At 42.9% G+C, this 25,387-nt stretch overlaps 2 protein-coding genes and 1 long non-coding RNA gene across 5 annotated transcripts; 2 read left to right on the top strand and 1 right to left on the bottom strand.

Annotated features, from left to right (window-relative positions):
* The first annotated feature begins 586 nt into the window (after positions 1-586).
* LOC110493687 (diacylglycerol kinase epsilon) lies at positions 587-10,811 on the top strand. Of its 2 annotated transcripts, XM_021568098.3 has the most exons (11): positions 587-1,813; positions 2,139-2,298; positions 2,653-2,772; positions 3,082-3,225; positions 3,831-3,988; positions 4,273-4,321; positions 4,814-4,927; positions 5,315-5,386; positions 5,647-5,774; positions 7,339-7,450; positions 7,821-10,811. In XM_021568098.3, the coding sequence occupies exons 1-11, from the start codon at positions 1,362-1,364 to the stop codon at positions 8,037-8,039; spliced, it is 1,728 nt and encodes a 575-aa protein (XP_021423773.2). In that variant the 5' UTR covers positions 587-1,361; the 3' UTR covers positions 8,040-10,811. The 2 variants fall into 2 exon arrangements, 1 of the variants encoding a protein (XP_021423773.2); XR_016487743.1 differs by lacking the exon at positions 4,273-4,321.
* Positions 10,498-25,387, bottom strand: LOC110493686 (E3 ubiquitin/ISG15 ligase TRIM25). Of its 2 annotated transcripts, none has more exons than XM_021568096.3 (11): positions 25,005-25,387; positions 22,627-23,335; positions 21,636-21,731; positions 21,212-21,445; positions 20,859-21,027; positions 18,812-18,853; positions 18,467-18,574; positions 18,052-18,102; positions 17,023-17,136; positions 15,009-15,068; positions 10,498-14,284 (listed from the first exon to the last, which is right to left on the bottom strand). In XM_021568096.3, the coding sequence occupies exons 2-11, from the start codon at positions 23,233-23,235 to the stop codon at positions 13,752-13,754; spliced, it is 2,016 nt and encodes a 671-aa protein (XP_021423771.2). In that variant the 5' UTR covers positions 23,236-23,335; positions 25,005-25,387; the 3' UTR covers positions 10,498-13,751. The 2 variants fall into 2 exon arrangements, with proteins under 2 accessions (XP_021423771.2, XP_021423772.2); XM_021568097.3 differs by having other exon boundaries at positions 18,467-18,571; positions 25,005-25,377.
* LOC149975729 (uncharacterized) lies at positions 24,221-24,459 on the top strand. The gene is made up of 2 exons (XR_016487744.1): positions 24,221-24,340; positions 24,388-24,459. It is a non-coding gene; the product is annotated as an uncharacterized LOC149975729 (long non-coding RNA).

The raw sequence follows: 25,387 nt of genomic DNA, 5'->3' as shown, positions 1-25,387 counted from the left end.
ATTGTTCAACTTATTTCTATAAATGCACAAATAACGTGTCTGCTTTTCCTAAATATAAGATTTAAGAAATGACATCCTATAGGCCTTATTAGGCCTATCAGTAAATGTGAAGCTCTGTCTGCGTTTATAATATAAATATGTTATGTAGATGTGTCTTGATGCCTTTAAGGCAAATGTTAGTAATACTTTTTTAATATACTGAACTAAAAGCTCCAAATAAAAAATAAATAAAAAAACATCTCTAAATCTTTCCCCTCAACAAACTGTTTTTGATATGTTATTCAGTTGCCAGAGTCAGCTGAGCACCACGTAAAAACGTACGCCATGGTTACGTTAGCATATTGGCCAATTAAAACGACCGACACTATTAATAATCGGCGCGTTCGACATTGCAGCCCGCTTTAAAGATGACTCGAAACTGACTAATTTACAAATCACATTGCATCATAAATAACCATAGAGAATGATAGAGGCCTCTAGTGGCCAAAGAGCTATTAGCATGTGCAGCGCCATTGAGGGATTCCACTATTTTAATGTGGTCAAGTGGGTGGGACTTAATTGGCTTATCCCTCCTAGTGACCCTTTTGGAGTTTTGTCCAACCGGGTCATCGGTAGGGATCAGCCAATCGGGAAGAAGAAAATAGATTACTTCAAAATGGAGATAGCCTCAATGGCGCTACCCATGTTGTTACAGACGCTATAATTGCACAGATACAAAGATGAGTCCTATATCTATCTCTATGTAAATCACTGCTCATTATTATTTGCAGATCAGTCAGTCAAAATGTACCCATGATACAACACGGTTTTGACGCGCTTGAATACTGCCATTAGGTGGGAAGGCAACTGTTTGCGATTGGACATATGTTTTATCGACGAATCTATTGTTTAGTCGTGTTATTGATATAGTAATGAAGCTGTCACTTCAATGCAACCTTTAATATTATAAATGCTTGTGCATGCGTTTCGATGTTTTTAAAAACGTTTATTTTTTACAGACGATTGATTACTAGCTTTTAATGTAGTCATTGCTGGAGAGGTGAGGAGCACATCAGGTGCCCAGTAACTATATCTAGCATAGCTTCTGATAACAATAACAGTAAGCTAATCATTCAAATGTCGGTGGTCGTCGTCTAGCTAAGTCTTTTGCACACAAAAAAAATCACGGCAGTCATTGTTTACAATCTCGCTCGAGCCTTGTTTTGTGCGTTATTTCGCTACACGAGAAGGTTGTCATTTTCTCGTAGCTATTGCATGGACACCATGATGCGCGCGCCTTGCGCACAATGTTTATATGAATTCTCGTGATATTCTATGATTTGATTAGTTTATTCACGTTAATACCAACCACTCTTCCTCGGATGTCAATGGAGGGGGACGAGGGAAACCGTGACCAATCGTCACGGGAAGAGTGGACACTCCTGTTTTGGACATCTCTCGCTGTCGTAGTGCCCGTGATCATTACATTGTGGTGCAGTGTCCAACGCTCCAAACGGAAAATACACATGAAAGACTTCTTCCGCAAGAGCAAGCACGGCTGGCACTGCACCGACCTGTTCAACAAGCCCACCTACTGCTGTGTATGCCAACAACACATTCTACAAGGGGCATTCTGCGACTGCTGCGGAGTGTGCGCCGACGAGACATGCCTGCGTCGGGCCGACCGGAGCCTTGTTTGCAAAGAGATTATGGCTCCGTCCCAAGCGGATGGGACACTAGAGCACCGCTGGGTCCGGGGAAACGTCCCTCTCTGCAGTGTCTGTGTGGTCTGCAAGGAGCAATGTGGGAACCAACCGAAGCTGTGTGACTTTAGGTAATATTATTTTGCTTCTAGGCTGTCGTTTGTGTGTGAATAAATGTCTGCCACATTAATCAAAGTGAAGCCCAGCAGGATGCGAAGGCGTTAACATTTGTCTGGTTTTGGCACCAAAGATGCAGGGTGTTATTTGTAATGTTTCAATCATGGGGAAGCTGAAATTGCTTTATTTACAAATTGACAGGAATTAATATCATGTCCTTTTCCTTTCATGTGTACAATTCTTAACCAGCTCTCTGTCCACCTTTTGCCTTGACATTACAGTGAGCGCCACAAAAATTGTGCTTGATCCACTGATGGGTGTGTGTTTGTCCCTTGGCAGGTGTGTGTGGTGTCAGACAATGGTGCACGATGACTGCAAGGCCAGCCTGTCGGACGGGGAGCGCTGTGAGCTGGGCGAGTTCCGCAGCCTCATCATCCCCCCTCACTACCTCCACCACGTCAACAAGCTCCGCCGCAGGCATCCCGATGAGTACAGCAAGGTCAGAGGTCACACCCAGGGAGGGGTCGGTGTCTGGGGTTATGGTGGCCCAAATGGTGGATCGGGACCGATTGTTTGGTTGCATTACTAGCAACTACCAGTCCCTCTTGAGTCAGGTTAGAAGACTGGGCTGTGGTTTGAAACAGGTTTCGTTTACTTTTCAATTTTAACTGAAAGGTTGCTGGATTGAATCCCTGAGCTAACAAGGTAAAAAAAAAATCTGTCGTTCTGCCCCTGAACAAGGCAGTTAACCCACTGTTCCCCTGTAGGCCGTCATTGTAAATAAGAATTTGTTCTTAACTGACTTGCCTAGTTAAATAAAGGTTAAATTAAACAAATTTAACTGTGTGTCTAGCTGGCGTCTGCCTGTGGAAGCAGCTGGACTCCAGTGCTGGTCCTGGCCAACACTCGCAGTGGGAACAACATGGGGGAGGCTCTGCTTGGAGAGTTCCGCACCATCCTCAACCCTGTCCAGGTCAGTCAGTCCTCTGTGTAGCATCCTGTAGGAGCATATTATGGAATTATTAAGATGTCTAGGTCCAATTGAACTGGTGCACAGTAGGCGATCTTTTGAGTTAAAGTGATTGTGGAGGTGGCGCGGTGATGGTGGGATACATATACATCTCCCTCCCCTCCCGTCCACCTTTTCCACTTTGTTTCCTCCCATATCATACATTTTCTGTCTGCTATCCTCTCCTTTCCTCTCTCGTCTACTTTCCTCTCTCCTCTACTCGTCTCCTCTCCTTTCCTCTCTCCTTTCCTTTCTCCTCCCCTCCTCTCTCAGGTGTTTGACCTGTCAGAGCTGCCTCCCTCCAAGGCTCTGCAGCTGTGCACCCTGCTGCCTCCAGGCAGTGTTAGGGTGCTGGTGTGTGGGGGGGACGGAACCGTGGGCTGGGTGCTGGATGCCATCGACACCATGAAGCTCAAGGTAAAGCTGTGTGTGTGTAACATGACAGTGGCAGGAGCAGATGAGAGTCGTGCAGCTCTATGCCAGGCTGTCGTAATTGCTGTTGCAACTAACATTGCTGTACCTACTGTTGTTGTTTGGTTATTATTGAATAAGACGTCTGTAGATGGCGTGCCTGTTTGAACATTTTCAGCTAGCTTGAGATGTTTCCGATGGAGCTATCACATTCGATATTTTTTGATAGCTCAAACGGTTGGTACGTTGTGAAGGAGGGCGGTCACGTGTGTTTGTGAGCAGAGGATTTTTAAAACATTTTTATTTACCTTTATTTAACCAGGTAGACCAGTTGAGAACACGTTTTCATTTACAACTGAAGCCTGGCCAAGATAAAGCCAAGCAGTGTGACAAAAACAACACAGAGTTACACATAAACAAACCTACAGTCAATAACACAATAGAAAAATCTATGTACAGTGTGTGCAAATGTAGGGAGGTAAGGCAATAAATAGGCCATAAGAGGCGAAATAGGATCACTGGTTTGATCCCGGTATGGGAACAGGGACAGCAGAGGAAGATATGTTAGCAGCACCATGATGTCTGTTTCACATGTGTGTATTGGTCTCCAGGGCCAAGATCAGTTCATCCCCAGGGTGATGATCCTGCCCCTGGGTACAGGGAACGATCTGTCCAACTCCCTGGGCTGGGGGTCGGGCTACGCCGGGGAGATCCCTGTGGAGCAGGTGCTCCGGAACGTCCTCGAAGCAGAGGTGGTCAAGATGGACAGGTCAGTGGAGAGCCAGAGGAAGCAATGCAGACTGCTGTGCTAATGCTACAAAGCTTAAGTCATGTAGCCTGCTGTGCTAATGCTACAAAGTTCAAGTCATGTAGCCTGCTGTGCTAATGCTACAAAGTTCAAGTCATGTAGCCTCCTGTGCCAATGCTACAAAGCTCATGTAACGTAGCCTTCTGTGCTTATGCTGCAAAGCTCAATATCCCTAGTTCCATTTGTGTTGTAGCATGGTTGTAAATGATCCAGTATGACATTTCTATCTCCACATGTCCTAACAGGTGGAAAGTTCAGGTAGCCTCAAAGGGGCTCTACTTTCGTAAGCCAAAGGTGAGTTGCATTTCACCCTCCTCTAGCTAGCCTCTTTTGATCTTGTCCATTTGCCCTGCATTTTGATATAATTCAGCAACACGTACTGTATTCAGTGTGTGGCCCGTACAGGAGTCACACCTGTAACTCTGGTGTTGCCTCTGCCAGAACCATGCTGCAACCAAGTGATCCATTGCAATCATGGGGCTGTTCCAGAATGCTGTATCAATGAGTAAGCCAGCTAACTGTCCAAAATGGCTTGAAGTAACTTATTTTTATGAAGGATTTAAAATTGACGAGGTATAATTGACTTGACAAACAACAACCAATATACATATTTAGCGTTTTTAATGAACCAGAAAAACAAGTTAAATGGTTGTTTATCAACGTTAGCTGGTTAACTTAATGATCCTGCTTACTGGAATAGCCTACGTGATTGATTTATTCACTGTTTATACTCTTGATTTGCTCACTAAAGGACCTCCTAACTCGTGTGTGTGCTATTCTCATCAGGTCCTGTCCATGAATAACTATTTCTCAGTGGGCCCGGATGCCCTGATGGCGCTCAACTTCCACACCCACCGTGAGAAGACCCCCTCCTTCTTCTCCAGCCGCATCATCAACAAGGTCAGTGGGCCCGAAGACGCATCTGAAAATATTCACAAACGTATGCAAATGTCTTCACGTGGTTGAATTTACATACAGTGTGAGAGGACATTTCCAGGGTGGTTGCTTGAGTGTAATGGTCGACACATCAATTTGGAAAGAGTTCTTTAATGCTACTTTTCTCTCCTAGTCAAATGCATTTGGAACTGCTTTTACTTACTGAATATTAATTATGTGGTTAGTTGTTCTATAAATGGCCGATTCAGAATAGTCTAGGAGTGGTTATTTGGGTGAAAATGTAATAAATATTTGAATTAGTTCAAACATGACCTGCTTTTGATAACGCGTGTCCTTTGTCCATATTACTTTCCCCTTTTTTAACGGTCAAACTGTTGCCTTTCCTTCTAGGCTGTATATTTCATGTATGGCACCAAAGATTGTTTAGTTCAAGAATGCAAAGACCTGGATAAGAGGATTGAGGTAAGGTGTGCACAAAGACACACACAAACAACACACAGGCAGACACACACAGTGGCCTCATGGAACGACTCTCATGTCTATTGTGCAGTCTTTCACCTCTATGCCTCGGAAGAATTTAATAGAATGTTCCGTTGCCTTGGCAAATGTCACGAACTTCAAATGAACTCGAGCATTCTTTGTGCGCTGTATAATCTTTGGATGCCTCCTTGAACTAGCGGATACTCATATCATTTAGTAATATTGTGTGTGCGCTCCCACAGTTGGAGTTGGATGGAGAGAGAGTGGCCCTGCCCAGTCTGGAGGGCATCATCGTGTGTAACATCGGCTACTGGGGCGGAGGCTGTCGTCTGTGGGAGGGCATGGGGGACGAGCCCTACCCCCCTACGCGGTGAGCACCACTGGCTCACACAGGACTTTAGACAATACAGAAATGGAGACAATCAAGGCTTCGAAAGCCCTACCATCAGACAGACGATGTCCATTAAGTTGTTTGTGTATTATCACTGAAAGCATAACTCAAGATCACATTGTCCTTTTTTGTGAAGCCTTCATACAGTGGGGCAAAAAAGTATTTAGTCAGCCACCAATTGTGCAAGTTCTCCCACTTAAAAAGATGAGAGGCCTGTAATTTTCATCCTAGGTACACTTCAACTATGACAGACAAAATGAGAAAAAAAATCCAGAAAATCACATTGTAGGATTTTTTATGCATTTATTTGCAAATTATGGTGGAAAATAAGTATTTGGTCACCTACAAACAAGCAAGATTTCTGGTTCTCACAGACCTGTAACGTCTTCTTTAAGAGGCTCCTCTGTCCTCCACTCAGTACCTGTATTAATGGCACCTGTTTGAACTTGTTATCAGTATAAAAGACACCTGTCCACAACCTCAAACAGTCACACTCCAAACGCCACTATGGCCAAGACCAAAGAGCTGTCAAAGGACACCAGAAACAAAACAAAACTAAATTGTAGACCTGCACCAGGCTGGGAAGACTGAATCTGCAATAGGTACGCAGCTTGGTTTGAAGAAATCGACTGTGGGAGCAATTATTAGGAAATGGAAGACATACAAGACCACTGATAATCTCCCTCGATCTGGGGCTCCACACAAGATCTCACCCCGTGGGGTCAAAATGATCACAAGAACGGTGAGCAAAAATTCCAGAACCACACGGGGGGACCTAGTGAATGACCTGCAGAGAGCTGGGACCAAAGTAACAAAGCCTACCATCAGCAAGGGTATTGAAGATAAAACATGGCTGGGTCTTTCAGCATGACAATGATCCAAAACACACCGCCCGGGCAACGAAGGAGTGGCTTTGTAAGAAGCATTTCAAGGTCCTGGAGTGGCCAAGCCAGTCTCCAGATCTCAACCCCATAGAAAATCTTTGGAGGGAGTTGAAAGTCCATGTTGCCCACCAACAGCCCCAAAACATCACTGCTCTAGAGGAGATCTGAATGGAGGAATGGGCCAAAATACCAGCAACAGTGTGTGAACCTTGTGAAGACTTTTGAACGTTTGACCTCTGTCATTGTCAACAAAGGGTAGATAACAAAGTATTGAGAAACTTTTGTTATTGACCAAATACTTCTTTTCCACCATAATTTGCAAATAAATTCATTAAAAATCCTACAATGTGATTTTCTGGATTTATTTTTTCATTTTGTCTGTCATAGTTGAAGTGTACCTAGGATGAAAATTACAGGCCTCATCTTTTTAAGCTGGAGAACTTGCACAATTGGTGGCTGACTAAATACTTTTTTGCCCCACTGTATACTCTATATTAAGACCTTTTAGAGATGCTTCAGAAATCATTCATAAGCTAATGTCATGTGATTTGTGAAGCATGTATCCTAGGCCTTATGAAGCCTATATGAATGCTCTATAACGCTTTTTGACGGTGTCGTTTTCTAAGTGTTTTTTTTCCCCCTCCTGTCCTCTACCCCAGGCTGGATGACGGGCTGCTCGAGGTGGTGGGTGTGTTTGGCTCCTTCCACTGTGCTCAGATCCAAGTCAAGATGGCCAACCCGGTGCGGCTGGGCCAGGCCCACACAGTCCGGGTGAGGTTACAGCACCATCACCACCACCTGCTGTTTATCTCCACAGTGTGAGAGGACAGCAGTGGTGTACCTGACACATTTGTGTATTCTGTGTTTCCTTCCTGGTTCTGTCATTTTGACCTTAGCTGAATAGATACGGTACCAGTTTGAATGGCTATCTTTTATAAGTATCTGGGTCATTTGCTAGTTTTGTCTTTTAAAAGTTAGGTTAGTTCATGTTCAGTAAATGTCAATGTACTTAAAATATGTTTTTACTGTGCTCATCACTGTTCAGCTCTTCCAGTTTAAAAAAAAAATGAACCTTCTCTTTCCTCCTTCGCTTTTCTCCGCCCATCTCTCTTACCACCTCTCCCTTCCTATCTCTCTGTAGCTGGTGCTGAAGACGTCCCGGATGCCCATGCAGGTGGACGGGGAGCCGTGGGCCCAGGGCCCGTGCACCATCACCATCACCCACAAGACCCAGGCCTTCATGCTGTACCACAGCGCCGAGCAGACGGACGACGACGACGAATCCAGCACCTCCGAGGCTGAGAGCTCCGCCCCCCATGACTCTCCCAAGCCAGCAGGTCCCGCCTCTGCTCGTGCCTGAGCCCCCAAGTTCCACCACCTCAATGTTTCATCCATACCCCTCCTTTGTTCGTTGTAGTAAATGCTGATGACATAATGCCATGCTTGCACACTCCCCAGATGATGATATAAGCCAGAGCTCAGGCATATTCCCGCCTCGGGGTAAAGGAGGGAAGGAAGGAAGGAGATGTTTCAGTGGATGATGGGCTGTATATTTGCACTGATCCCTTGTTTTATAGTTATAACAGTTCTATAGTTTGAATAGTTTGGCAGTGTTTCCCAACATGGACCCCGTGTGTCCCTGACTCAAGAGGAAGCATTGACCTCGACACTCCGACTCCTATGATAGAATATATATTTATATTAGTAAGTCAATCACTGGACGTTTGTTTTGTTTATTCTTATTTCATGATGATGCACTGTTATTGCCATGTTGGCCAAATCCCCAATGTGCTGTATTGGACAGACACTAGTGGTTACTAAGTCTTAAGAAAATGTTACTTGACTATATTTCTTAAAATTAGTTTTTTTTAGGTCTCCTAGTTAACCATTCCTAGTGAAATATTCGATGCTTCTAAAGGATTTATTCACAGGTTTTATCATTTCGACCTTGTCATTTTTGGAGACAAAATGTCTACCACAATAATCCACTCAGTCTGATGCACTTCTACTTTTTATTTTATTTTTTTTGCAATATTTTGTCCTTTTCTTGATTAGACCTCTCTTTGTGTGGGCACTTCGTTGTTGCACTGTAGGAATTACTCCGTAGGACGTAGTTAGAATTGTACCGTCCCTCAAAACCGACTGCTCAAAGTGTTCAGAAGTATAGTTATGATATTACTCTGTCCGTATCTATTTTGTTTGTTGTCTACTATGGAAAGATTGTTTATTTCAAACACTTTGTCTTCATGCTGCGTATCACTAGACAAACTGCTAGGTGACACCCTATGTCTGTCACATAGAAATAGATTAGCATCTAGCCATTCTATTTCTATGGTGTGTCGACTGTCGTAATGTTTGTTACCACAATGTTTTAATGATTTCAGGAATGTCATTCAGGAATAATGCTGTTTTGTCATTTTAGTGAGGTCAAAGTTGAGATATCAGAAGGTTTGTTACAGCCATAATATAAAGTTATAGGTGGCGTTCCAGGTTGTCTGTTATGCAATCACACTGCGCACTTGCCCCTAAGCACTTCTGCAGGTCCCTCGGTTTGTGGAACCAGTTTGATCTCTGCGTTCGCCATTCTATTTCAAATCACTTGCAGTAAAGCAGAATGGTTCCACCAGGTTACCCTGTCCACATAATCTTATTCATTGTGATCTATAAGGGAAAAGTGATCCTAGATCAGCACTCCTAATCATCTGTGCAGCGTGACTGCAAGCAATATGACCTGGAACGTCTCCTAAAAGTCTTGGTTCTTAAGCCAACTATTGGCATCAACTGTATAACGGGAGGATTGTCAATGTTCATCTAAAGCTTCGGAGGTCCATAGTTATTAATATAATGCCAATGCTTGTGATATACAAGTGCTTACATTCCCTTTGTGTGTGTTAAGCTGTTGGGTAATCGTCTTGTTGCTTGACACCCATTTTATATGTATCTGCGCTTCTACTGTGTTTACAACAAACCTGAATGTTCTAGAAACAAGTCTGAGCATCTTAACTGTGGACAGAAATGTTATTTCAAACAGTATAGAGCAGGGGTACTCAACTCTTACCCTACGAGGGCCGGAGCCTGCTGGTTTTCTGTTCTACCTGATAATGAATTGCACACACCTGGTGTTCCAGGTTTAAATCAGTCCCTGATTAGAGGGAAAGAATGAAAAAATGCAGTTGAACTGGCTTAAGTCCAGAGTTGAGGTTAAGGGGTATAGAGCCCCACACTGGAGGTGTCATAATACTCATAAAACCTAGTGGTCAAACAGGTAAATGGTTCCAATTGTTTTTCCACTATTCATTTTTCCTATTTTAAAAACACTTAAGGGCTGTGTTTCCTGATTACATGGTTATCAAAACATCACGCCAGGGTAAGCCCACACAGAACACAACCCTTATTTTAAGTGTTTCTAAAAAATCCCCCATGGGATTTGACCGCTAGGTTTTATGGGTATTATGACTCATACTGTGGTACTCTATTGGCTGTAAGGTTTTATAGAAATGTAACTGCATTGCTGGAGGAGAGCATGTACTGTATGCCACCGATTGTTCTCAACTCGATTGTCTTCAGATATGGAATGGTAACGGATCATCTTAGTCTTGGTAGTTTATGTTCACGTCATTATGTCTACACTTAACAATGGAAGGAGACCATGTGATAGTCTTGCTGATACATTTTCCTGTAAAGTTGTGAGTGAAATTTACAGTGTACCATGAGGAACAGTATATTTGGAAATATATTTAGCTACACATTTAGTTTTTTCAGTCAAACCACTGTACATAAATGCACAAGATTGCTGTGGAAAGTGTCAAAGAAACCAGTTAGTCATAACAGCACTTTATTGATGAATGGAAGGCATACGACTCCATTTTGTCTCCATCTTATGGTACGAAATGTACCATCTTCTTCCTGGCCATTTAAAAAGAAAAGATGGATAGAGAGATGGATAAAATAATTGTAAGCAAACAATCACTTAATAGCAATTAAAAACCTGAGACAAACATGAGACAAATATGAAAATAATTGGCTGTACTGAATTTGCTACTGAAGATGTTGAAACTGATCATTTCACTGAATGTAATAAGCAATGTAAATTAGAATTTGAAAACACCCATAATAAATATTTTCATATGTATTATGAATTTCATTGTTTTCTAATAAGTACATATTTCATTGTTTTCTAATAAGTACATATTATTTCATTGTTAGTTTTGCAAGTATATAATATGAAAGCAATATCAGTACTTTTCCTTCCCGTGCACTTGCAATAAGTCTACTCCTGAGCAATTTGAAGTAATATGATTACCAAATATATATATATATATATATATAGCTATGTGTGTGTAGATATGAGGAACAAATAAGCCACAAACAGGAATATAGGAATATATTAGCACAGATTGCATATAATAGTACATCATAAGGGGGGGACATTATCAAGTTGTCTTTAACAAGATTAAACCCCTTATACACAAACAGAATCAATTCTATAGAGGGAGAAGGCAATTACACCAACTGTTCATTTGGCATTGGGCTTTGCAAAGTAAAATTAATCTATCACGTGCTATTCTCAACTTGCTCTCCGATCGTAGCGATGGCTATATATCCATAAATGGAAAAGATCCAATCAACAATACAGACATTATGAGAAGCATGCAGTCACATCACAGACAATGTGACACCCACAGACACAGATGTCCAAACTAACACCAACAGACATTTGTACCCTTCTACATGAGAAGGCCCTAGGTATGGGCTATAGCTACATTAGCTATAACTTGGACCCAGAGTTTTTCCTTTGTCTGGTCACATGGACAGGCAAAACACCAGCCCTAAATCATCACTATTTACAAAACCCAGATTTGGAAATACGTCTGTTCACAGGGTCTAAATGACCTCTGCTTGTTCTTATGGGCCAGGCTGGGTCTATCTAGCCTGGTTGCCAGATCAACCAAATCCTCTGCCTTGTTCACTGTAATTCTTAACCAAATGCAGATCTGGCAACCAGGCTAGGTTCTATCAAGCCTGTAGTAGCAGTGTCAGGAAGTGCTTTCAGCACACTGCACCATGCGGAAACCCCCTTCACTTACAGGCTCTGTGTGAAACACTAGCGGAAATGTATTAGATCAAGAAAACAGTGAACGATACCCACTTTTTCTTTGGGGGGGTATCAAGCCTATTGTGGATGCTTTTCAGCTCTATTCATTGCTTCTATATTCAGTGGTGTTATTGAATATGATATTCCCTAATGCGGAATGCCTGACACCAGCAAAAGCATTGCATGTGTGCCAGTACATGGCCTTCTGAACGGTGTTGTACTGTTCATATACAGTAGATAACATACATGTTAGACATGTTTATTCATGTTCTTTTGTGTATTTTACATGTGATTATTGTGTACTACCAAGACCCACACCAAGAGATCATAAGCTCTGATAAAACAGGCTGTAAACAGCTACCCGCAGACCACTTAAATGTATCTGTAAATAAACTGGCTGATCAAGACATGTATAATAATTTGTAATGTTTCTTTACCTGTATGGAAGTGCTTAGTTTTCATTAGATACTGATTAACAAATGCTGCCTGTTTAGGAGGTTGCTGTAGTTACAAGAGACCAAAGTCCAAAAGGATTACCTACACTGCATTATTACTAAAGCCAGTGACTACAACCAAATAATAACCTTTAAGGTACATTTCCAATATAAGTTCCCAATATCAGTATGATTAAGTCATTTATTGACCCAGATGCTGTACAGTGCCTTGCGAAAGTATTCGGCCCCCTTGAACTTTGCGACCTTTTGCCACATTTCAGGCTTCAAACATAAAGATATAAAACTATTAATAAAACTATTATATAAAACAAGTGGGACACAATCATGAAGTGGAACGACATTTATTGGATATTTCAAACTTTTTTAACAAATCAAAAACTGAAAAATTGGGCGTGCAAAATTATTCAGCCCCTTTACTTTCAGTGCAGAAAACTCTCCAGAAGTTCAGTGAGGATCTCTGAATGATCCAATGTTGACCTAAATTACTAATGATGATAAATACAATCCACCTGTGTGTAATCAAGTCTCCGTATAAATGCACCTGCACTGTGATAGTCTCAGAGGAAGAGTGGCAAGAAGAAAGCCATTTCTTAAAGATATCCATAAAAAGTGTTGTTTAAAGTTTGCCACAAGCCACCTGGGAGACACACCAAACATGTGGAAGAAGGTGCTCTGGTCAGATGAAACCAAAATTGAACTTTTTGGCAACAATGCAAGACGTTATGTTTGGCGTAAAAGCAACACAGCTCATCACCCTGAACACACCATCCCCACTGTCAAACATGGTGGTGGCAGCATCATGGTTTGGGCCTGCTTTTCTTCAGCAGGGACAGGGAAGATGGTTAAAATTGATGGGAAGATGGATGGAGCCAAATACAGGACCATTCTGGAAGAAAACCTGATGGAGTCTGCAAAAGACCTGAGACTGGGACGGAGATTTGTCTTCCAACAAGACAATGATCCAAAACATAAAGCAAAATCTACAATGGAATGGTTCAAAAATAAACATATCCAGGTGTTAGAATGGCCAAGTCAAAGTCCAGACCTGAATCCAATCGAGAATCTGTGGAAAGAACTGAAAACTGCTGTTCACAAATGCTCTCCATCCAACCTCACTGAGCTCGAGCTGTTTTGCAAGGAGGAATGGGAAAAAAATTCAGTCTCTCGATGTGCAAAACTGATAGAGACATACCCCAAGCGACTTACAGCTGTAATCGCAGCAAAAGGTGGCGCTACAAAGTATTAACTTAAGGGGGCTGAATAATTTTGCACGCCCAATTTTTCAGTTTTTGATTTGTTAAAAAAGTTTGAAATATCCAATAAATGTCGCTCCACTTCATGATTGTGTCCCACTTGTTGTTGATTCTTCACAAAAAAATAGTTTTATATCTTTATGTTTGAAGCCTGAAATGTGGCAAAAGGTCGCAAAGTTCAAGGGGGCCGAATACTTTCGCAAGGCACTGTACATTATAATTGTTTGTGAGGGAGAACAATGTGTGTGTGTGTGTGTTGTGTCAACTTCTTAAGACTGCAGCTTGCACAGGCTAACAGACGAGCCGCTGGAGAAGAGCCAGAATGCCGGGTACACTGCCTCCGCGAACTGGAACACAAACGTATGGAAAGGGTATGCCCGGTCCTGAACGTTATAGAAAGTGGCCGTTCCCTCCTCACAATCCAAAAGCACGCCGACGCGGATCGGATTCGGGTTCTGCAGTACAGTCTCACTGCTGGCGTGCCAGGCCGACAGCTTGACGTTGAACCACTCCACGCACCAGGACTGGGCGTTACGCCCCAGCCGGCTAGCCGGACCCTTCCGGTCAATGCTGTTGTAGGCCAGGCCGATGCCGGTGAAGTTGTTGCTGCTCATCTTAACCTCCCAGTAGTGACGGCCACGGGAGAAGCCCTTGGAAGTGAGCACCTGGCTGCAGACAGAGAAGCGGGCGGGGCCATCGGGGTAATGGGTGGGCTCGTCTGACACAGAGGCCATGGTCATGTTCTCTGTCAGGGAGATGCGCTTGTGGGCCGTTTTGGGGTCAAGGGTGAGAACGGTGCCATCTGGTGAGGGAGAGACAGGAGGTAAGATTCTCTCTCACAAACACACCCATGCACACATTCCTTCAGAATGCTGTACTTGTTTTCAAGCTAGTGTTAGGAATACAGGTAGATAAGTGGTTAGACCACAGACAGTCTATTTCCACTACAGACATCTCTCCACTGCTGGCAGCAGCTGCTAGGACTACCAGCAGGGTTAAGGGTTGAGTAATTGCTCACAGGTGTGAGTGATTCAGTGGCAATTACTGTAACAATCTTAGAAGCTGATCAAGAGCAGCATCCCAAGCCAATGGGGATTTCCTGTTGAGTGTTTGAATCTCTTTTGTTTGGCATGCCTTTTTGTATATTGTTATACTTGTCATCATATGAACATCAATAACCAACATGAGCCGTTTCCCCTAGAGACACTTACAACACCCTGTTGACTTATGTTGAACGCACACTGAGGTTACAGACTTGCAGCTTGCCAGAAGATTACGATGGAGCAGTGTGGATGAAAAGTACAATTTGGAGCACAGTGGCATATCCCATTCCTGCATCGAGGTATGTTTTCCATCCCATATCTCACACCGGCTCCACGGTGTCTTAACGTAACCACGATTGAGTTCTGACCCCCAGTGCAAACAAGTGTAACGGTAGGGTCAGTATCTTCTGGCAAACCTCCTAGCTTCCCTAGATCGAGCCAGAGTCGGTTTTCTACGTGGGTTCGTAACACTTGTGAACTTACATCGTAGAAGGTCATTTCGTTTTGCTGCAGACGTGATACTTGGGGGAACACTTGCTTGTCCTGTAAGAAAAATACCATGCCATTAGTTTAGTATAGCGTATAGGTGACTTACCAGAGGGGTATTCCAGAAAGCCAGATTAGTGAGTTGGCGAGATCTGTCAAACTAGAATTTGAGCACATTTCCAGTTCCAGAAAGAAAGCTCGACCTATAGCCTGATCAACCATAGCAACGAATGCTCGGAAGAAAACCTCTTAGGTAGCAGGTTAACTTTACCTTAGCCTGTTCTGGTGAATAAAGACGGGGTTTCTCAGCCAATAAGATTGTTGTTCGTCGGCTATGGCCGGTCCCTTTGCGGAAAATCCAATTGACATCAGAGCCTTCATTGTTTGCCGTGCATTACAAAGGGAACAAATAATTGGACCTCAACTATCCTTTAAATCATTCAGAAGATTATCTTTTGGAACGTTATCGTTTTTCTGCACAATCATTCATATCTGGCCAACTTTTGCCAGCAGCATACCACTGCTGGCTTGCTTCTGAAGCTAAGCAGGGTTGATCCTGGATGGGAGACCAGATGCTGCTGGAAGTGGTGTTGGAGGGCCAGTAGGAGGCACTCTTTCCTCTGGTCTAAAAAAAATATCCCAATGCCCCAGGTTAGTGATTAGGTATACTGCCCTGTGTAGGGTGCCATTTTTCGGATGGGACGTTAAACGGGTGTCCTGACTCTCTGAGGTCATTAAAGATCCCATGGCACTTATCGTAAGAGTAGGGGTGTTAACCCTGGTGATCTGGCTAAATTCCCAATCTGGCCCTCAAACCATCACGGTCACCTAATAATCCTGTTTACAATTGGCTCATTCATCCCCCTCCTCTCCCCTGTAACTATTCCCCAGGTCGTTGCTGCAAATGAGTACGTGTTCTCAGTCAACTTACCTGGTAAAATAACGGATAAATAAAACTTACTCAACCTGTACATAGCCAATGTAATCCAACGTGGTTTTGCCTTTACTGCTATAGGCCTACAAACTCTGCATTACTTAGCAATATTTTGGCCACTGGAAGTTTCCTGTACAAACGATTTGGCAAAGCAACTGTGCGTAGAGCCGTAAGAAGAGTATGCCTTGCATTAGAGATTTTTTGTTGTCTTTGTTGCATTCCCTGCCCATCAAGCTGTATAATCAAGGTCTTTTACAGAACGGCAGGTACAGTAGGCTGCGACGCTTTGCTAATGTCAAATGAATAAACCTAAGCAACATGATAAATAGCCTAATTAAAAGAGCGCAGATTTTGCAAACATCATTGGCGTTACGACTTAGAACAAACACACCGTTGTCGTGAAAAGCACTCAAATTATTGTTCATCCTACATAGGCTATGGAATGGGCCTACCATTGCAATTGTGACATAGGCCATAGCCTTGACATGAATATCACCAGTGTTGCAATAACAGTGCTCTCTGAAGTGAAGGCATCATTACTAGTCACCCATGTGTGTAAGCTAGGCCTATTAAGGTATTGGAATTGTGCCATTTCACTTAAGCATTTACTCGGTCCGCAACTATCTGCCCTGCACCCTCTCTGGCATTTGCACCCGCGCCTCTATTACAATTTTGGTAAATATATGAACATATTCATTGTATGTTACAATAGTTTCTTGTTCTGGACTTGTGACATATTGGGCTGTCTTGACTCCATAGCTGTAGTTTATTTCGGTCATCGACATGAGGCCCTTTTTGAATGTTGCGTGCACGCGCCAGTTGTCGGATCAACCAATCTGCAATTCGCTTAGCACAATTACTTAAACGAGAAGCAGACGTTCTGGAACCAAGAAATCAGACTCATCTGGTTAAGAGAAACTGGACATGTTCAGGGAATCCTAAATATGTTAAACCATCTTGCTAGAATTACCCCCCAGTTGTGACAAGTATCCAGAATTGCATTCAAATTTGTCATTGGAGGCTCATTTATGGTATTCGGCTGCATGAGCAGAGAATATAATTTTAAGCAACATTTACCTGGGTCCTCCCTGTTCCTGGGTTCTGCTGATTGTCCTCTGGGGTGGTCCCTTGGTGTGTGTGGAACAGGAGTGGCGGACTCTCTGGGAGCATTAGGTGGCTTTTGGGAATTTTCTGATGGAAGACAAACAATTAATTTACAATATATTTTCATATCCAATGATGGCAGGCAGTTATTTTACACAATATTGTATGAGTCAGCTGCTGCCCTAATGAAACAGGCAGGGAGCAGGCCTCGAACCCTCGACCTTCTAGCCCGAAGTCCAGCGCGATATCGACTGTGCCCCAAAAGCATACTCGAGCGGCAGAGTAGATATCCGCGCTTATAAACCCAGGGTCGTTGCACTACTTCCTCCTTTCAAAGAACGCGCCCTCGTGCTAGCTTCCGACTCTACGTCTTGTAGGAACGCGCTCACTGGCCAAGCCCATGGCATTGTCGAGGATGCAAGGTCCGACCACTTCTGACATCAATGTAATGAAACAGGCACAGAGCAGGTCTCGAACCCTCGACCTTCTGGCCCGAAGTCCAGCGCGCTGTCGACTGTGCCCCAAAAGCATGCTTGAGCGGCAGTCGATATCTGCGCTTAATAAACTCAGGTTAGTTGCACTGTGTAGGTTACAGGGATAGACTTTTTGACAATTAAGCCCCTTTTTAAAAATGTTTTTTCTTACCTAGAGTCCGATGAACTCATTGAAACCATTTGTGCCTCTGTGTGCAGTTTGAAGGAAGTTGAAGTTAGTTTCTGATGCGATTGCTAACTAGTAGTAGTGCAATGACTGGAAGTCTATGGGAGCATCTAGCCAAAATTGGCTTATTTGACAATGTCGAAATATCCCTTTAAGCACTCTCTCCAACTAAGGTTTGCAGAACAGACTGAATAGCCATAAGCCTGTTAAACTAGATCATAAACTAATAACATTTTAACTTGTGATGTTACTTGAAACATGCAATGCACAGCACACCTGTTATCTGAGCTTGGCAGTTATTGAAGTAAACACACAGAAAAACACTGAAAAATCAGTTCTCACTGTCAGCCTTATGTTCTTTCCATTCCTTGTGATCTCGTTTCTTGTCCGACTCTGAAAGGGAGAAATGGTTGAGACGTGTAGGATCAAAAAAGTAACTGAGGGTCATAGTTGACCCTTTAGAGGTGTAAATAGTGGTAGAATTGGCAGTAAGTCTTTACTGACAGTAAAACAATCTGCTATCTTGTTTTTGAACCATTCATGTCACAGGTGTTTCTGACTGACAAAAATGAGCTGTATTTGTCCTGTTTTTGTCTGGTCTGATAAGGAAACGGGAAAAACCTAGTCGGTGTATCGTATTCTATGTTTGTTGAATGGTTCAATGTAGTGTCTTGGTAAAAATGTACCTAAAAACACACTAAAAAGGGAATCTTTATCAGGCTACAAGGCCACAACGACCCATCTTGTAATAGCCTACTTCTCTCTCGGTTTGAATCTTGTGGAGGCTTCTTCTGGTTTGCCCTGAGGGGAGCTCCTGGGCTGTGGGATCTAGGCACTCTCGGATGACCTTGTGGTGGCATGCCTCCTGAAACAAAGACCAGATGACACTTAGAGTGTCACGCTGTATCAAAGTAAATACAGTGCCCACGGTTGTAATTACGCTATGAGTGACCACCACAACGAGTCTATTACTGATTTCACTAATTATTATGGCTGTACAATTTAGCCATACAAAAGCCATATGTTTCTGAAAAGTTACAACTGTTACTGTATGCCAGCAGGAGTTATGTAGTTATAAAGAGGAGTGCATAATGGCACTCACCCATTTCATAGAAGTTTGGCAGCAGAGGAGCAAACCTCTCAGCTGTTGGGAAGAAATCAACATTTATTGGTCATTTACACATATTTAGCATATGCTATTGTGGGTGTAGGGAAAGGCTTGTTTTCTTAGCTCCAGCAGTGCAGTTATAACAATACAATAAAAACATGAACACTTTCCTAATATTGAGTTGCACTCGCACTCAGAACAGCCTCAATTCGTCGGGGCATGGCCTCTACAATAGGGATGGGCATTTGACAGTTTGACAGTTTTTTTAAGAGTACTCGCATAATTTCAGGGCTCTAATGAGAAAATTATAATTATTAAAAACACATTTGACAATGTGTGCATTTATCTATATGTCAAACAGCGCGCAACCATGAATAATTTATCATAACCATTAGACACATTCTAATTCCTAGATTGCTATTTGAGAATCATTAATGAAACTATGGGCTCTGTTAAGGTGTCAGCATGCTTCAGTTCGGCTGGCGCCTAGCCAAACCTGGCTACCCTAACCAAGCGTGTGCTCGCATACTCCCGCATACCTTGCTTGAAAAACGAGAAAAATGCGTCAATAGTACCGTTTGCCCATTGAGACGCCTCAGCCTGTATACACTTCCTCAATAGTCAGAATTAAATCGACGATAACTCAAGACGTTTTTGCTGACGATTTTAGTTGTGCAATTTTACAAACTAACGTGCATGAACGAGTTGAATAACATACTTTATTTTAGAATCAATATTGCTGACCAATCACAGACGAAAGGTCGTGACTTCGCTCCGAATTTCGGCTTGCCTCCGAACAGCCGAAAAAAAACCTCACCAAAACGTCAATAATATGCACGAACTCTACCGAAGTGTTTCGGTTGGGAAGCATGCAGACGCTTTTACCTGCTCTGCTCTGGTGAAGTCACAGCTGCGTTTTGCAGTGGCAAAATATATAATGCGAGATTTCTGCTGCTGCTTGTCCAACTCCGAGTTTCGTTGTGCTTGATTAGCATATGATTTGTCAAGGAGATAGTTGTGGCTTCTGCTCTGCATCAGACAAGTTTTGTGCTTCAGTTGCACTTCTCCACTCGGATGAGAATTCACGAACTGAAATTCTCTGGTAAAATGCTAGATTAACTAGAAGCAAAACATTAGATTAGGAAATGTAGCTGGTTACATTGTATGATCAACATTCGACAGTTTGAGTTCTCCAAACAACCTGTACACTACGAGAATGAGAACGCTATGCCTATTAACACATTGAATAAACGGAAATGACCATAACCAAACAGTCTGGATTAATGGGGAAATGGCAAATGATTAACACTAGCCTACATTTACTATTGATATATAGCAGGGATTTCATAAAGATTGACAAACAATTCACACCATGAAATCAATGAATATGTATGAATTGGCGGGAGAGTGAGCATTTTATTTTTAAACTAGGCAAGTCAGTTAAGAACAAATTATTAGGAACAGAGGCAGAACAACATATTTGTACCTTGTCAGCTCTAGGATTCGATCTTGCAACCTTTAGGTTACAAGTCCAAAGCTCTAACCACTAGGCTACCTGCTGCCTGCCGGTATGGAGAAAGATTTGATGTCATCCCCACTCTACAAGGTGTCAAGCATTCCACAGGGATGCAGGCGCATGTTAACGCTGATGCTTCCCACAGTTGTTGTTTCAAGTTGGCTGGATGTCCTTTGGGTGGTGGACCATTCTTGATACACATGGGAAAATGGGTGAGCGCCCAGTTCAGGGCAGGGTACTGGGTGGAGGCCGGCAAGTGGTGACTATTTCACTTAGATGACCTAAGTATAATGCTTGGAATCTGGAAAACTAACACCTCAAACCACCAAATTGGTAACCAATTTGAGGGATACGATGTTGGATTGTGAATTATTGATTGATTGGACTCATTGTTTGATCCCTTATTGCTCTCCAATATAAAAATCACCATTGTCAAACATGTCCATGCAAAGTTTTGGAATTAAATATCACAAGGCATCATACAAATGCCGCCCATAAGCATGTTTTATACACTTGTATACACACCTGGTTTGAGTATCTGCAGTCTGGTCTCTACAGGCTGTTTCAGTACATGTGTGAGATGCTCCCTCAGGACTGCAGAGTAGGCATGCCAGGCTGCCACGGCCTTAGAGTCCAGGTTCACCTTTGGGGTATAGGGGTCAAAGGCCACCACTGCCGGCATGTCAACTGAGGCCTGTCCCAAAGGAAAGGTAAAAAACCAACAATAAGATGCATTATAGTCATTATCGGAATTTCAAGACTGTTAGCCCACTGAGCTAAGGCCGGGAGCTGACGCAAGTCTTCTGATTTCAGGTAAGGTTGCTCATCACGTGAGTGAGAGCAGTTCACCGAAGCCACCTTCGCTACACTGGACTCACCTGTAGGAAAGCCACGGTCTGAGTCTGACTGAGCAGGCTGTTGACGCCATCTTTTGCTGCGCTAAGCTTCACAATGTTCTGGTTGAACTTCTTTATGAGGTTCTGGAGTTTGGTCTGACCGCTCTCCTGCTCGCGGTCCACAGTGTTCAGAGCCTCACGCTCGTCACGGTCCAGCAGCTCCCGGATTTGGCGGTAGTCATCCTCTAGCGCTCTCTTCCTGCTGGCTGCAGAGTCCTGGAGGAGGTGGACACAAAGTACAAGGAGTTCTCAAATTGATATCTCTCATAGCATCTCACACTGCTCTTCCTGTAGGTATTCAATATTTAGTTTTTCCAGGTGCTCAAAGGTTTCAAACTGCTTTATATACTGAATACGGTAGTTAAGACAATTTCTTGAGTCCTTTGTTTAAAAAGTGATCGCTCACCTTCAACTTGCTCTGCTGGTCACTCATCTGAGAGATGACCGTCTGGTTCTTGTCAATCTTTCCATCCAGCAGACTCAACTTGCCCCTCAAATCAGACTGAATGAGACATGAATGAACATTATCTTCAACCAAATAAAAACATTTCTAACTCTTAAGATGGGATAATTAGTTCTTTCAGGATTAGTGATCAATCACTGTGACCTTACACATGTAGCCTAGCGGTTAAGAGCGCTGGGCCAGTAACCTGAAAGGTGGTTTAAATCCCGAGCCGGAAAGGTGGAAAAATCTGCCCTTGAGCAAGGCAGTTAAACCTTAACAACAGCTCCCCGGGTGCTGATGACATGGACATCAATTAAGGCAGCCACCCTCACCTCTCCGATTCAGATGGGTTGGGTTAAATGCGGAAGATACATTTTGGTTGAACGCATTCAGTTGTGCAAGCAACTTACTAGGTATCCCCACAGAACAGAATGCTAGGTATTTTACCAGATGTATAAATGTGAAGCATCTGGTTAGTTTCCACTCACTACCAAATATGGTGATTAGAGGAAGCCCAGGGGTAGATTTTGGCCAACATTCACTTATCCATTTACAAAACTAGAATCTGTAAGAGTGGACTGGGTTTTGTAGACTAACTTTTGCCAAAGTTTCTTAACTGCGTTGTTAAGGAGTACAAGGGCGAATTGAGCTATTGTGTACACACACACACCAGAGTAGGCGTTCCATAACGGAAATATGCAAATAAATACTAGAATGAGCCAATAGGATCTCACTAGCTCATGCTTGGCTCTGCCCACCTCCTTGCTTGGTCTGCCCACTATGATTAATTTGCTCCCATTGAACCGACATGCTCTGGTCTATTCCCCTTCCCTCATAAAAAGGTTCAGACCTCTAGACGGAGATTGTAATGCACTACATGGGTGCAATGGGCTGGCACAACACTGTGTGCCTGACCGTGGATGGGGTGTATTAACATCTATTGTGAACTTACCTCTTGCAGTGCCCGTTGTTCATCAGGGTTGGAGAAGGTACAGCCTTTATGCACCTGCTGCAGACAGACACCACAGATACAGCGGCCATGTTGGACACAGTAGAACTCCATCAGCTTGTGGTGGTCGGGGCAGATACGGTCGCGCAGGTCACCCAGAGGCTCGTTCAGCTGATGCGCGCCAAACACTGGATTCTCATGATGAGGCCTCACGTGCTCAAGGCAGAATGACGCCATACAGGTGAGGCAGGTCTTGAATGCTTTGGCTTCCATACAGGTGTCGCACAAGATAACCACCTCTTTGGGCTCCAACTTGACCGCATCCCACTTGATTAAGTCGCCCATCTCATTGGGGAGGTCGCTTTTATTCGACTTCATTTTGAACGTTTCCACAACAGTGCTGAGAACGGTGTTCTTCTTCAGCTCTGGTTTGGTGGTGAAGTGGGTACGGCATTGTGGACAGCTGTAGTTGTCTTTCCATGTTTCTAGGAGACACGCTTGGCAAAAGTTGTGTCCACATGGAATTGTCACCGGACAGTCGAAAGCACAGAGGCAGATGCTACAGCTCAGTTCGTCTTCGAGACTCATGAGGGAAAACATTTCGTTGGCCATGATGGAACTACAACCGTCTGCTGCTGTGTTGTCTAAGTATTCGGTTTAAACTACTATTCTGACAACAGCAGAAATGATAACATCACCTTTGTATGGAAACCTTCAAAATAAAAGCACACAGTTCAAAACATTGCAATGTTGATAACTCATTCTAAAGATATTAAATTGTAATCAATTGCTATTTACATGGTGCTTATATCTTTGTTTTAGGATCTCACTAGCTCGTGCTTGGCTCTGCCCACCTCCTTGCTTGGTCTGCCCACTATGATTAATTTGCTCCCATTGAACTTCTTCTTTGTTTTGCAAAAAAAAGTGTACAAAAATTAAGACCTAAGACCACTTGGTATAGCTATTGGTATGCTCACAATACTGGGGTAGCTCCACCAATTAGGTGCCTTGGGAGTAGTGCAACTTTGTGGGAAAAAGTTTACTTAGCTGAATTACAACATGTCAAAACACACATGTTCAACCTAATTTAAAGAGTTTTCCCAATCCCTTAAATATTTTTTGGGGTGACAAATAAGTAGCAGGGTTGACCGTACATAAAGTAGCAGGGTTGACCGTACATAAAGTAGCAGGGTTGACATGTTGTTCTTGACCAGCTCAGTTTCCTGCCACAAAGCACCAGAAAATGGCCAAAAAGAGTAGAACCAGCTCACTTGCTTTTACACTGATTTGACTATATGTCCAATTAAAACTTTTGCAGGAATAGCTTCACCATATTAAAATGAGAGTTTAGTTAACGTAGTGACCTTAACATTTTGGACAGATGTTTAATTCCTTAAATTAGTCTCTAAATAATGTGATTAATCTTCAGAAATGACTGTCAGTGAACCAGTATTGCTTCCGCACCTCTCCAATTGCTCCATAAAAGCTGCAGTCCTTGCAGAGCAAGGGAAATAACTACTTCAAGGTCTGAGGGAGTGAGGTCACTGATTTGAAACACTACTAGAGAGCACGACTAGCTACCTAGCCATTACACACAGGTTACAAAAACAACATAACTAGGGCTTTACAATGATTATGAACATCGGGCACAAAGAGGAAATTGGGGAACATCAGCACAAAGTTCTCTATAAACCAGTATGTAATTCATATAGTGTAGGCAGTGTTAGTGTTCAAATACTGGAGAGTTGAGACCAAATCACGTAGGCAGTCACTGTAAATAAGAATTTGTTCTTAACTGACTTGCCTAGTTAAATAAAGGTTCATTTTTAAAAAAAATTGCATTGTGGCCAATGGAATGGGTGGAGTAAAAGGCCAGCAACACTGTATTAGCATAGCAGTATTTGTGTACACTTTCAAATGAAATGCTGGTATAAAATATAATAGGTTATTTGTCCAAGGTGGTTGCAATGCTTTGAAAAACAGTTGTACGTAACTAGTGTTAAACAAAAGGATAGTCAAAACTGTCCATGTCTTTGCAGGTAGACTCTTATTTTGAGAAAATCCTGCTGCTGGTACAACGGTAATCTAGTTTCAGTGAGTCACTCTGGCGAAACAAAATGCATTAGCAACACAAAACGTATTGATAATCTTTGCTTCCGTGGTGCAGCTACGGAATATTTGGGTTTTGAGGATACTATTTTTGCGCATAGTCATTATCTACTTTATTTTCAATCTAACCTTACCGTTTCCCCTTTTGAAGAGACATTATTACATTATTTTCTTGAGTGAACAATTAGGCCTTCATGATTTTAGTGTTTTTAAAATAAAATGTACCTGAACCATTATATTTTAAGTAAAGTAGCCAACGGAATCAAACTTACCAGGCTGTAAAGTGTGCTGACAACCGTACTTGTCTACGTAGGTCCCATGACTTGTCCGAGTTCTGCGGCCCGTTCCTAGGGAATCTTCTTCTGTGGGGTTTATCGGCAGTTGGCATCCAACGTTATGGTGCATTACCGCCGCCTACTGTACTGGAGTGTGGGCCAGAGACTGGGAGAAACAAAATTCTACCTGTCAGCCTGTTTCTCTTAAAAAAGACGACAAAAAATGTAGACTTTATATAATGACGTTCAACTTAGTATACTCTTTAAACTAATTTCCTGTATCCACTTCTCCCTCATACTGGATCTCAGCCTCTTCCCCACTCATACTGCCTACACTATGTCAGTACAAGCTCCACTGTCTCTGTTTCCTGGCAATAATC

Source organism: Oncorhynchus mykiss, chromosome 17, assembly GCF_057628025.1.
Source record: "Oncorhynchus mykiss isolate SJ-2025 chromosome 17, ASM5762802v1, whole genome shotgun sequence".
Taxonomy (NCBI): domain Eukaryota; kingdom Metazoa; phylum Chordata; class Actinopteri; order Salmoniformes; family Salmonidae; genus Oncorhynchus; species Oncorhynchus mykiss.
Note: the sequence above shows the minus strand (reverse complement) of the source record. Positions and strands in the feature narration are given on the sequence as shown.

Bases quoted from the DNA above. Each gene is read 5' to 3' on its own strand.
- LOC110493687 (XM_021568098.3), top strand. From the start codon at position 1,362: ATGTCAATGGAGGGGGACGAGGGAAACCGTGACCAATCGTCACGGGAA. The intron at 2,773-3,081 runs GTCAGTCAGTCC...CTCCTCTCTCAG, and splicing joins CCATCCTCAACCCTGTCCAG to GTGTTTGACCTGTCAGAGCT. The intron at 3,226-3,830 runs GTAAAGCTGTGT...ATTGGTCTCCAG, and splicing joins TCGACACCATGAAGCTCAAG to GGCCAAGATCAGTTCATCCC.
- LOC110493686 (XM_021568096.3), bottom strand. From the start codon at position 23,235: ATGGCCAACGAAATGTTTTCCCTCATGAGTCTCGAAGACGAACTGAGC. The intron at 15,069-17,022 runs GTAAATGTTGCT...TTTTTCTTACAG, and splicing joins CAGGAACAGGGAGGACCCAG to GACAAGCAAGTGTTCCCCCA. The intron at 14,285-15,008 runs GTAAGTTCACAA...CTCCCTCACCAG, and splicing joins ACGAAATGACCTTCTACGAT to ATGGCACCGTTCTCACCCTT.